Here is a 13,782-nt window from a genome sequence, read left to right on the forward strand (position 1 = left end):
AAATCCCAGGAAACGTGAATTTAACGCGAATGAAAGATAAAATACCGCGGACTACTTTTACTAACAAAGTGCTCGTTTATTTATTCTTACTGACTGTTTCTTATACACGGAAAAAAAAGCAATCTTCAGTTTTTATTCTCTGGATCAACTTTCCATCGGGGCGTATTCACGCTATCGGTGGTACATACCAACACGGCGAACCCAGTATCCAGAAGGTGGCCAAAGCTGGAAGGATAAGATGGGCAGGGCATGTTGCAAGAATGACGGACAGCAACCCTGCAAAGATGGTGTTTGCTTCGGATCCGGTTGGTACAAGAAGGCGTAAAGCGCAGCGAGCTAGGTGGGCGGATCAAGTGCGTATCGATTTGGCGAGCGTGGGACAGAACCGACGATGGAGAGATGCGGCCACGAATCGAGTATTGTGGCGTGAAATTGTTGATTCAGTGTTATTTGTCTAGATGTTAACTAAATAAATGAATGGGTTGAATGAATTCGACAGTTACTCTGGTCAACACTGATGAATGCCATTTTTATTACCGACTTTGGCACTAGAATTTCGGATTCATAAAAAAAACAATCCTTCAAAAGTCTCGTATACGTACATTCCTAATAGAAAAAAACTATTACCCTACATTCTAAGCTTTTAAAAACAAACTAGAAACAACGGAACCTAACCTAAAATATTGGCAATCGTTTACGTATATAATTTAATTGTCAAAGCTACCATTTCCGCCGGCAGCCTTCCAATATGGTTTAACTTGAGTGAGTGTTGCTCCAATCAGTCTTAAGTTGCGACTTGCCGTCCAAATGCTCCGAACGCCGAGCTGTCTACACTACGTGTTCCGCCGGGCCCAAATTCGACGCCGACGAAGACGAAGAGCTGTTGCATTCGGTAAGCGTTTTGCTTGGAATGGCACCCTTGTCCATGTTGGGGAAGGCCACCAGTAGGAAGAGCACACCGAACAGCAACACGATGGTCATATTCCAGAAGAGCCAACCCACTCCGATGTGGGTCAATAGGGTCGGTACTAGACGGACGCAAACGTAGAGCGAAGCCCAACTGATGGATGTGGCAATGGTTCTTACGGGGAATGCGTTCTCCGGTTCCAGCGAGTCGTCAAGCCACTTCCAGGGCACTCGTTGGAATCCAATGGCGTACAGGAAGATGAAGATTCCTCCGCAGAGAAGCGGAATGTGGCCATTCTCATCCGAGTGTCCCCGCATACCCTGGACGTGGCAATGCCATCCGAGACCGGCCATTGCCGTAGCCATTAGCAGAGCACTCCATAGGAGAAGTTTGTAGTCGGGAAGCTGGACGTTCATGAGACGATAGGCCGGAATGCTGAGAACGAAAATGCCGGCCACGTAGATGGCGGTCCACTCCGGACTGTACTGACCATCGGTGAGGGTGAAGATTCGCGGCAGGTAGAACATGGCTGGAAGAGCTCCGACAAACTGCTGGAAGATGATCAGCAGTAGCGTTGGTACGACGATACGGGAGTTCTGGAGCTTTCGGAGGGAATCCCGCAGCGGGACGGCCACATACGTGGACTGTTGCCAGTGGTTGAGGTGGTTCTCCATAATCTGCACCGAGAGCGCATCGTTGGAGTGGGTTTTCTTGAGCACGGCCCGAGCACGGTTCACCTGCTGGATGGCACAGAGATAGCGGGCCGACTCCGGCAGAAACAGGAATCCGATGAAGAGAAATATCGGGAAGGCCGAGCAGATCACGCTGGAGAACTCGTTGATGGGGATCAGATCTGTGGGGGAAGAGAAGATGCGTTAGAATCGATACCGGAAATCCGTACCAAAATTGGTATTAGGGTTAGTAACGGTTCAGGCTCATAATGCAAATCCAGTATCAAAACGAGGATAGTAAACAATTTATGAAAATAGGCTATACGTTACGGGTTAGAGCAAACAGAACTCTTTCCTCTGATCAATAATTCAATTTCACGGACTATTCGTCAAGCACTCCACGTATTTTCTTCATGAAATAAATACAATCTGTGATCTGAATGCTATAGGGTGGCTGATCCAGTGGTAGTGTGTGTACCAATAATAGTGGTAGTGCGGGTTCAAGCGTGTTATAGGCAATTTTTATTTTTATGTGTATTTTTCTAGCATGGCCCTTGTTAAAATAATAGGAATGTGTATAAAAAAATCTTGGATATCATTAAGGAAATAGTAGAAAACAATAAAAAACCTTAACTTTTTTGCTCCTTTGCACCAGTAATAGTGGGACGTTCCTATAATAGTGGGTTTCAATGGGAAAACAATGTAAACCACTATTATAGGAACAGACGTTAGCAAATACCACTATTATTGGAACGTGTTCCAGTAATGGAGGAAATGCTTTTTTGAACGATTCAATGATTTTACCATTCTAATATTATTTTTTAAGTAAAATAGAATAGAAAAGCTTTCGTATGACGTATTCAGATATGAAAAACGAGCTTCCGTTATTTTCTGGCGATTTTTTATTCCTCAACCCGTTACTATTGCCACTATCACTGGTAAAGACGCCCTATCTGATCAAAAAGGTAACGACTGTTTATTTCGTTCATAACCGCTAACCACAGACAAACAGACGTAACACTTAGAACAAATCTTGATCAAAATCATAGTCACGAAGACATGTACACCCAATGCTAAAATTGGTTTGTTTGGCCGACAGGCCAACAGATGGCGGTACAGTCACCCCACAGTTATGGATCAGCTAAGGGTCATTTTTTAGAATAATATTTGATTACAAGTCATGGTGACCTTGTACAACACAAACTTACCCGCCTGGCAATGCCGAATATTATTGTTTTCGAGAATACACATAAACAATCGCGGTTATTTACGAAAAAGTGTCGATTTCGAAAGAAATTCCAAACGTTGTCCATCCCACAGATGTGGATCAGTGGAACAAGAGGGTCCTTATTATGGATCAAATCGACTCATATTCTGGATCAGAACACTATAAAAGCAATTTATCTGTGTAGCAAACGAATGGTGTGTTAGTGAAAGTATACGTTTCGGCGTTTCTTTCGGAATCGTCTTATCGTTGATTCATAACTGTGGTACGGGTTTCAATGCCCCACAGTTATGAATCAACGATTCTATGAATACGGATAACATTTTATTTTATACGGACGAATAAAATATGCTAGAAGATGTTATGATTGATTGCAATGCTGTATAGATTTATGGTTCACGTAGATAAAATGTGTTCTGCGTGATTGCAACTATATTTGATGAGATATTCTCCGTTTAAGTCAACTTTGATCCATATCTGTGTGCTATCCATAACTGTGGGGTGACTGTAGTGTGTAAACGTCAATCGCGAACAAAAATGATGCGAGCGCTGCATGTGGCGGATTGTTGAATCAACCGTTAAAAAGGTGGTCGATGCACAATGATGAGAGTGTGACGTCTGTTTGTCTGTGCGCTAACAGTTGGCGCCAGCGGCAAAAAGTACAGACAACAACCTTTCGAACATTCAGTTCGAGCCACTGAGCAGCGACACTGGGCCGTATGAATAAAATGTAGTAAAGTTGAGTTTACTACATTCTCGGTAGTAAACGCTATATGTGGAACACGAGTGGAACATGTTTGTATCATTTTCCTTTCTACACCTTTCGAACATACTACAAACAACGCATTGCTATGAATAAAGGTAGCATTTACTACAAAGCTACTGGTAGTTAGCTTCAGAGGTTGCTACACATGCTTTGAGATTGCGGAATTGAATGGAATAATTTACTTTTGAGTAAAAATCATGGGAAAACGATATGAGTTTTGAGATTTCGGAAGGCATTTTGAGTTTTGCTTAGGAATTCTGAGGTTACGAAAACATTCGCCCCGCCAATGCTGAGATTCCGGTAAGATTACCGGCAGTAGCAATTTGTAATATCCGTGTGAATTCTGGCATTACGATAATTATGTTATTTTCTAGGAATTATTTATTTATTTATTACCATTATTTATTTATTTATTTGTTTGATCAACAGGCTCAATGACCTTTCTTATTACTATAGTACATGAAATTATTGTATACGGAAACATGACACAAGCAAAACAAGTTAACTACAACAAAAGAAAAACAATATAAATAGCACTCTCCTTCACTCTTTGCGAATGTTTTAAGGCTGCCAGAGATAATCGCGATGTTCAAACTCTCTAAACAGCAATCCAGCCGGCCACGTTGATTCCATGATGGCCTTTTCTCTGTACTGCCAATCAACGCCAACTTTGAAGGAAACATAGCGAAGATTTTCAATGTTCCTCCATCGCGGTACTAATTTCATAACTTCGGGATGATCGTTCAGCATTAATGATTTCCGCACCATATCGCTTATGGCATCTGTTGAAACGTGTTTTGCTACCCTAGTGAAGAAAATCCAAAATCTACGGGATTCAGCAGACGTAATGTTGGCATTTGAACCCCGCAGCAATTGAGAGGTATCGTTCATGTTCGGCAACGAAATTCTTCTGCTAATTCTCTGCGGTGTAGATGTAGACGGTATAGCGGCATAATCATTGGTACGCTGACTATTGTTTATCGTTTCCTCCAATTCGGCAAAGCACTGTTTAATTTTTGCAATATCTGATTGAAGCTGGCCCACAGTATGTTGGATATTGTTTTCGTTTTTACAGTCATCCTGCTTCGGTGCGCTCGAATCGTCGGGTTTTGTTGTCGATCGCTGTTGGCGATACGAAGAAAGGCAATCGTCGCATAGCCAAAGAACGTTGGTAAATTCTACGCAAACTCGCCACTGATATGGGTTCATATCCATGCAGTTTAAGTGGTATTGTTTCGAACAGCTTTCACAGGCGATGCGCTCATCCATACCGCTGATATACAAGGAACATTTACCACAACCATATCGGTATGCCATCGTAATGAAGGGACGTAGATGTGATGAAACAGTAACGAACGGATGAAGAAAACAATGGATGATACGTTGATGATCACAAACTGAATACTATTTTTTTGCTTTTTGTGAGCAATCCGACAATGAAGAACATTCGTGATTAATAACTATGAGATCAGCTTAAAATCTGCGTTCAACTAAATACTTTCTCAGAATAATCGCGGTATAGTTCTGAAAATTTTCACGGAAAAATGCACAGCAATTTGAGCAACACATTTAACAACACACAACGCAACGAATTTTAGGATGTCGGTAGGAATTCAGATATTTACAATGTAATTTGGAATTTTACTTAAGTAAACTCTGACATCTCAGATTTCCTTTTGGATTCCGGAATTCCTGTAGGAACTTTCGGATTCCGATAGGGATGTCGGATTTTTTATGATAATTCTGGAAGTTTAAATACCATTCTAGGAATATTGCGGAAATATTAGGAATCTGGTAAAAACTCTAGAATTGGGGTGGGAATGGGATTCCGAATATTAATCTCTTGGAATTCTGTGGGTATCTTTGAGACGGTATTTCTGTAAGAATCTATGAGATGGCAAAAAATCAATTTTCTCGACCACCATCTAATTATCGCCCAACTATTCGATTTGAAAAACGGGAAACACTCAACCCTTATCAACCGGACGGCCTCACGAATCCACAACACATCATGACACAGAGAAGTCCACCTTCACCACCTTGCGAAGCATGCGCATGCAAACATTCGTGTTTTCGTCGGACTTGACGCTCTCTTCAGAGGAAGTAGATGACAACTTGACGCATTCTTCAGAGGTAGAGTATAAGCAAATGACCCAGATAGCATTAGATAGTTTTAATGAAATTAACTCATCGAGTTTTTCAGTAAACTCATCAGGTGCTTCAAATAAAATTATAACATATTGTCAAAATTTTAACAGGATGAGAAGCGCAGCCAAATTGACTGAAATTCATCGTAAAGTATCAGGTTGCGCATACTCTGTTATTCTGGGGACTGAAACGAGTTGGGATGAGAGTATACGGAGTGAAGAAATTTTTGGAAATAATTACAATGTTTATAGAGCTGATCGTAATTACCAATGGTCTGAAAAAAAGTCGGGTGGCGGAGTTTTAATCGCAGTTTCAGCAAAATTGAACTCTGAAATTATCGTTACCACTAAATTTAAAGAATTTGAGCACGTGTGGGCGAAAGTGCAATTGTCTGGCGAGACACATATTTTTGTCTCCGTATACTTTCCTCCTAACAATGCGTGCAAAGAAACATACGATAAATTTTTTAGTGTAGCGGAAAATATTATGTCTAGTTTATCCCCTGAAGTTAAGATTCATATTTACGGTGATTTTAATCAACGCAACATTGATTTTATACCAGATATGGACAATGATTATATATTACTCCCAGTCATTGGAGAAAGTGAATTGCTACAGTTTATATTTGACAAAATTGCAAACTTAGGTCTTAATCAAATCAATCATGTAAAAAATCAACAAAACTGTTATCTTGATCTCTTGCTGACAAACGTCTCCGATGACTTTTGTGTTAATGAGGCATTGACTCCACTTTGGAAAAATGAAGTTTTTCATACGGCAATAGAATTTTCTCAGTTTATTTCTAATACAGATTTCTATATTGACAATGAATTTGAGGAAATATTCGACTTTAATTCAGCTAACTATGACAACATTAGAAATAAATTAAATAACATTAACTGGCAATCGATTTTGAGAAGCAAAGATGATGTAAATAATTCAACAGAAGTTTTCTACAACTGTTTGTTCAAAATAATATTAGAAGAAGTACCAATCATTAAAAGAAGGTGTAATGGTTTTTCAAAACATCCTGTTTGGTTCAATAAAGAAATAATAAATTTGAAGAATCGTAAACAAAAACTACATAAAATTTACAAAAAGCATAAAAGTCAAGAGAATTTACAAGTATATTTGAATATGAGCGTACAACTCAACTCAGCAATGCGATTGGCATATGAAAGCTACAACTCCAAAACTGAGCAAGAAATCAAAAACTGTCCAAAGAATTTCTTCAACTATGTTAAATCTAAACTAAAATCCAATAACTTTCCTTCTACAATGTATTTTAATGAAAAGGTTGGCCATACCTCACAAGATATATGCAACTTATTTTTTAAAATTTTTCCAAGAAGTATACACAACATACTCTGAAGCTGATCGTGATTATGAATATTTCGATTTCCATCCTGAATTTCCTAACGATGTTGGTATCAGTCATATAAATGTGCATGAAATATTGAATGGTTTGAAAAACTTGGATGCAACCAAAGGAAATGGACCGGATGGAGTTCCACCAATCTTCATGAAGACTTTAGCAATTGAATTAACTAGTCCCTTATTTTGGCTCTTTAATATGTCACTGGAGTCTGGAGTCTTTCCAAAGATGTGGAAAAGCTCATACCTTGTTCCCATTTTCAAATCTGGCAAAAAATCTGATATTATTAACTATCGTGGCATTGCCCTTATTTCGTGCATTCCGAAGCTCTTTGAGGCTATCATAAATGAAAAAGTATTAATCCAAATCAAAAACAGAATAACTACAGCGTAGCACGGCTTTTTTAAAGGGCGTTCGACAGCCACTAATTTGCTCGAATTTGTAAACTATTTATTGAGTGCTATGGAAAATGGAAATCATGTAGAAGCTTTATACACAGATTTTAGTAAAGCATTTGACCGTGTTGATATACCCATGCTTATATTTAAACTACAAAAAATTGGTATTGAAGCCAAATTGCTGAAATGGATTGAATCATATTTAACCACTCGCGAGCTAATAGTGAAATTCAAAGGAAAAAAGTCAACTCCAATACATGCCACTTCAGGGGTTCCACAAGGCTCTCATTTAGGTCCGCTTTTGTTTATACTGTTTGTGAACGATTTGTCGTTTATTCTTGACAAAATAAAAGTATTAATCTATGCTGACGATATGAAACTTTATTTGGAAATAAAAACTGCACAGGACATACATACTTTCAAACACGAAGTACAAATCTTCCACACGTGGTGTCAGAAAAGCCTACTACAACTGAATGTAAAAAAATGTAACCTGATATCTTTTAACAGGAAAAGAGACATTCCCAATGTAACAATAACTTTAGGCAATCAAAATGTTGAAAAATGTAATAGAATCAGAGACTTAGGCATAATTTTAGACTCAAAACTTACTTTCATTGATCACTATAACACTATGATAAATAAAGCTAATAATATGTTAGGCTTCATTAAACGCTTCGCTTATAACTTCAATGATCCATACACAATAAAAACATTGTTCATTGCCTATGTTAGATCAATACTTGAATATTGCAGCATAATTTGGTCACCTTTTTCAACAGTACATGATGAAAGGATAGAGTCGGTACAAAAACAATTTTTATTATATGCTCTTCGCAAATTAGGTTGGACAGAATTTCCATTACCATCTTACAAAGCTAGATGTATGTTGATTAATATTCAAACACTAAAAGAGCGTCGTGAATATGCCATGATTTCATTTATAAACGATATTGTATCCCATAAATTTGATTCACCAGAATTATTATCTAAATTAAACTTTTATGTACCATCCAGACGTTTACGCCATCGAGAACTATTTGCAATCAACTATCACCGTACTAATTATGCAAAATTTGGGCCAATGAACCAAATGATGACTACTTATAATAAACATTACAATTCAATCGACTTAACTTGGTCCAAAGCGAAGCTAAAACAATACTTCCGCACATTATCTTAAGAAGAAAAATTAGGTAATTGAATGTAGAAGTGTAACTAGCGCATAAGAAACTCTCTGTAACGATCTACAAACATGATTGACGACAATAAATAAATAAATAAATAGATTGCGGTGGGATTCCTGCGAATTATTGTGTGAATATTTGTAATTCTGAAAATTAATCTTCGTAATTATTGTAAAAACCTTTAAGATTCCGTTGATCTCCAGTTCCGTTGGAATTTCAAAGCAAAGCTTTAATATAAACGATTTGAATGTTGGTAAATATTTTATAGATTTCAATGGGATTTTCTGTGAAATCGACAAGAATTTTGATAATTTCAAAGGGAACCCTGGTGTTTTAGGGGAGATCCTCATTGAATTCTAACGACTACCAATGGAATCACTACAATTCCCATAAAAATCTCGACATTCTAAGTTCTATACATTCCAAGGATACTATCAGAAACCCCACCAAAATAACGAGAATATCGCAGAAACACTTAGAACTTCCGGAATTCAACATGCTGTTAAGAAAACACTCGGGGAGCATCAAAATTCTACCGCAATTTCACCAGAATCTCAGTACTGGTGCTAGAAAATATGTGGTTCCTAATTTGATAGCTGTAATCTCAAGATCTCTTCATAGATGTTAAGCTAGGATTTAAAAAATCATCAATCACTGGCATTGGCGAAGGCCGAAAACCACCCAGAAAATTCTTTGATGTACCATCATCATAAAATCATAGACATAAAGAGAATACCAGACTAATCGCAAAATTACACTACAAATTTTGTCAAATAACAGCACCTTCATGATTTGTGCAAATTGTCGCGTAATCGATTAGATTCCATGCATTTTCTTCATATGCATGATTGTATTAATTTTAGGCGTCACTCTGAATAGATTGTTCTTTACGTGCAGAATCACTCTGCACTCTGAATGGAAATTTCTTAACGTGCAGCTTCAGTCACTGCTCATGTTCGAAAGTAGTAAGTACTACATGTTCGAAAAGTTTTTTATTCATACCAAAAGTGTAGTAAACTTTGTGGATTTTGTTTTTGAGTAGATGCGACATGTAGTAAAGTTCAAAGTTTTTTATTCATATCACCCACTGATTAGAGATCAAGCGTAATGTGAATAGATAACTTTTTTGTTTTTAGTTCATCTTTCATGGTGCTTTCTATGCTTCAGGATTTCGTTTTTACTACCATTAAGGCTTTGGAAAATTTAACTATCATTGACACACGAGCCATAATTTCATCCCATTCATCCGCCTGCATTCATACGACACGCATGACATTTACCGTTCGTGGAAGATGACGAGCCATGAACGAAAACAAGACAGACACACACCACCCACTGTTTGGCGTCGATCACGGTGTGTCAACACTTGTAACATTCGTTGACACACTCTCTTTCTGATCAAGAAACAGAGGCGAAAATTTTTGAATGTTCTCGTGCCACGTAGCAAACGAAAGAGTGAATGTTAACATTCATAGGGCTCTCCGAATGCGTTGTGTCACGAACTGTTATGGTTCGCGAACTGTTACACTATCCGAATATGGTTCGATCGGGTTATTCGGATCAACATTCATACACTGCTTTTCAGTTTTGAATGAGCCATTTTACGAAGCAGGTCAAATGACAGGAGACCTGGGACTTTTCAATCATCGTCGTCAGTTTTCGTGATGAGGATGGTTGATGACTGTGCGCATTTCTAGCGTAAGTTTTCATACAGGCAAAAACTTAAATGGAGAAAAAATATTAAAATATTTCTGATCACAAAAATGCCTTTTTATGTGAAATATAGGTGAATAAGAGGTAGCTGATACAATAACTAGGTGTAATGTTGCAGTAACGAACATTTTTGGATCTCTTTTTTGTCATTTTCTCCATGTCCTCGTTTGGTAAGATAAGGCGTTGTTAAAAATCACGCTGGATTTAATCCCAGGTCTCCTGTCAATTGACGCCGTTGCGGCGATCAGCTGTTCCGAAACGTCTCGTAAATGGCTTATATCGTCCTATTACACTGAAATAAATTTTATTGTAGAAACTACTGAATGCATGGTAATATTACGAACTGCACCAACGATTTTCAACCGACTACATTGATCTGTTAACTCTACTAAAACATAGTCAACATCACTACACAAGAAAAAATATTCTGTTTATTTAACCATAGTTGCGGTACATATGACTAGAAACATTGTTCAATTGACCACACTGTGTTCTATGGTGGGTGTCACGGATCGTGTTGGGGATTAACCACTTCACGATCTTGAGTTAAACACAACTAAATGATCTTGTCTTAGAGTATAACATAAACACTCGCGACATTGGCACTCTATGAATTACATATCTACTAGCTAGCCTAAACTAGGTAATGTGATCTAGTAGGCGATGATAATGTTGTATTTAGTTTCTCTCATTTTTTGCGCAACCGTCAACCAGAAAACACGTAGTTCAGAGACATTAACAAACAGATCGGAATACAATGCTTTGTAGTGGATACTGCTATGAACATGGTCACATTTACTGCACTGCTCAGTGGTTTCTACCAGATTATAGTAAACTTAACAGATTTTTGAAGTCGGTTGAAAATCGTTGGTGCAGTTCTTAATTCTACCATGAATTCGGTAGATTATACAACAAAATTTGTTTGCGTGTAATTGAGAAGAATCACAACCTGTCTTCTAGAACTGTTTTAAAATGAATCACCTTTTTAACATTTTTTCGCCGTGTACATCGCTAAAATTTTGCATACAATCAGATCGCGTTCAAAAACTAGGTAGTTTCTATTATTTTCAACAAAAATAATTATAACAAAATGATAAGCCGTTTCATACAGTTACTTTCGACGTTTTTCTACCAGTGTAAAATCGGCTCAAGTAGTGTTTTGTTTTGATTAGTGGTTAAGTCACTTTGTCTCTCTATACAGCGGGGCGGCGAAAGTAGTGGTTAGGTTGGGGAAGTTGAAAATCTTACTTTCGTCGTGCGAAACACGTAGGATCAATCAAGTAAGTTTAATCACTTTTCTGACTTGAGACTATTTGAATAAGTTTTCGAGAAATGACAGTATTTTCAACCAGCAAATTTGCGCATGTGTTCGTGACACCGCTCGGCGAGAGCTCAATGCGGCACCGTTTAAATGCCAGATAAGTGAACTCGTGCATAGGCCTTTTCATGTGACAAATCCGTCTATGCATTTGTTTACATCGGTGGAGGGCCGGTGCTAACACGGGCCTGTCATTTTCATAGAAGAACTGTCAAAGAGCTTCCGGATCAGCTGATTTGAAACGTCATTTGAAAAGGCCTTATAGGTTTATTCAGAGGCGTGCCCCGCTCAACTGTCAACTGTCATATGTAAAGCCGTGAACGAACTAACGAACTTGAGTTATTGGGAAAACGTTGCGCTGTGTTCCTGTTGCCCTTCTTCAATGTTGGTGCTATCGCGTTCGAGCTTATCCGCTAGCCGGCCAATAAACGATGATTAATGGGATATTGGTTGGAAATATGAACTCGAACAGGAACAGTGAAATTGTGTCTGGCTGCGGTAACCTTAGCGACGGTAGCACACGCTTGCTACTCTGTTTAACTGCAAGAGGACGATGCACGGTAGAATACGTGCCGAAACGCCAACTGCGATGACGATAACCCAGGAGGGTCAGCAAAGGTAAGCGTATAGTAATCGCAGTAGCCGGCTTCAAGCGTTTGCGATTGAATTTTGTTTCGATAATGCTCGTTCGTAATGGTTTTGAAATTTTTAACTTGAATCTGTAAAACATCCTGACGGAATCTAGAGCCAGAGACCTGCCGAAGACTAAAGAGTCGGAGTGAGTCCAGAAAAATTCCTGTTGGACTCACGAGTGAGTTCTTGTAGACATCTGAAGAGATTCGTGTTGGAATCCACAAAAATTCCAGCCGGAATATGGAGAAATTCCTGTTGGAATCCGGATATTCCTGTCGGATTCCGGAGAGATTCCTGTTGAAATCCGGAAGGATTCCTGTCAGAATCTGGAGAGATTCCGGTCGGAATTCGGAATATTTCCTATTCCAATCTGGAAAGATTCATGTCGGAATCTGGAGAGATTTCTGGTAGAATCTGGTGATTCCTTGTAGAATCTAGAGATATTCCTGTCGGAATCCGGAGAAATTCCAGTAGGAATCCTAAGAGATTTCTGTCAGAATCCGGAAATTCATGTGGGAATCTGGAGAGATTCCTGTCTGAATCTGGAGGGATCCCTGTTGAAATCTGAAATATGGAAAGAGATTCCTGGTGGAATTCAAAGTTAGATTCCTGGTGGAATCTGGAAATTCTTGGAAAAATCCGAAGATTCCTGCTGAAATTTTGAAAGATTCCTACTGGAATCTGGAGATAATCCTGCTGGAATCTAGCGAGATTCTTGATGAAATTTTAAGACTCCTGATATAATCAGCAGAGATTTCGGTTAGAACCTGGAGAGATCCTTGATGGAATCTGGAGAGATCCCTGATGGAATTTGGAGAGCTACCAGCTGCAATCTTGAATGACTCCTGATCTGAAGAGATCCTTGATAGAATCCAGAAATTCTTGCTGGAATATGGAGAGATTTCTGATGGATTCTTAAAAGATTCTCAGAGGAATCTGGGGAGATACCTGTTTGAATCTAAAGATTTCCATCGAAATCGGGTCAGATTCTTGTTGTAGTCCAGATTTCGAAAGGAACTTCTACAGGTTCCGATACCAATCTTGTCGTGTCAAAATATGTAAAAGTCGCTCTTGTGATAATAAACTTGAGAGATTCCTGTCGGAGTCTTGAGTGATTCCTGTTGGGTTCTGGAGATCCATGTCGGAATCCTGAGAGATTCGTGTAGGAATTCGGAGAGATTTCTGGCAGATTCTGGTGAGATTCCTGTCGGAATCTTCAGGTATCTCTGAAAATCTCTGTCGGTATTTGGAAAGTTCTGTCGGTATTTGGAAAGTTTCCTACTGGAATCTGGAGATTCCTGTCGGCATCTGGGGAAATTCCTGTCGGAAACTGAAAATTCCTTTTAGAATCTGGAGAGATTCCAGTCTAAATCCGGGGAGATTCCCGTAGGAAACTGGTGAGATCCCTGTCAGAATCTCGAGAGATTCCTGTTGGCATCTG

The 13,782-nt window shown here is 38.8% G+C and overlaps 1 protein-coding gene across 3 annotated transcripts in view; it reads right to left on the reverse strand.

Annotated features, from left to right (window-relative positions):
- Window positions 1-580: 580 nt before the first annotated feature.
- Window positions 581-13,782, reverse strand: part of LOC110673985 (probable metabolite transport protein CsbC) — a 37,368-nt gene continuing 24,166 nt past the window's right edge. For all 3 annotated transcript variants that reach the window (XM_001652954.2, XM_021856770.1, XM_021856771.1), the window contains exon 6: window positions 581-1,760. In XM_001652954.2, coding sequence (XP_001653004.1) covers window positions 829-1,760 — 932 coding nt within the window. In that variant the 3' untranslated portion in view covers window positions 581-828. The remainder of the gene's footprint in view (window positions 1,761-13,782) is intronic.

The sequence above is a fragment of the Aedes aegypti genome, unplaced genomic scaffold, assembly GCF_002204515.2.
Source record: "Aedes aegypti strain LVP_AGWG unplaced genomic scaffold, AaegL5.0 Primary Assembly AGWG_AaegL5_hic_scaff_232_PBJ_arrow, whole genome shotgun sequence".
Taxonomy (NCBI): Eukaryota; Metazoa; Arthropoda; class Insecta; order Diptera; family Culicidae; genus Aedes; species Aedes aegypti.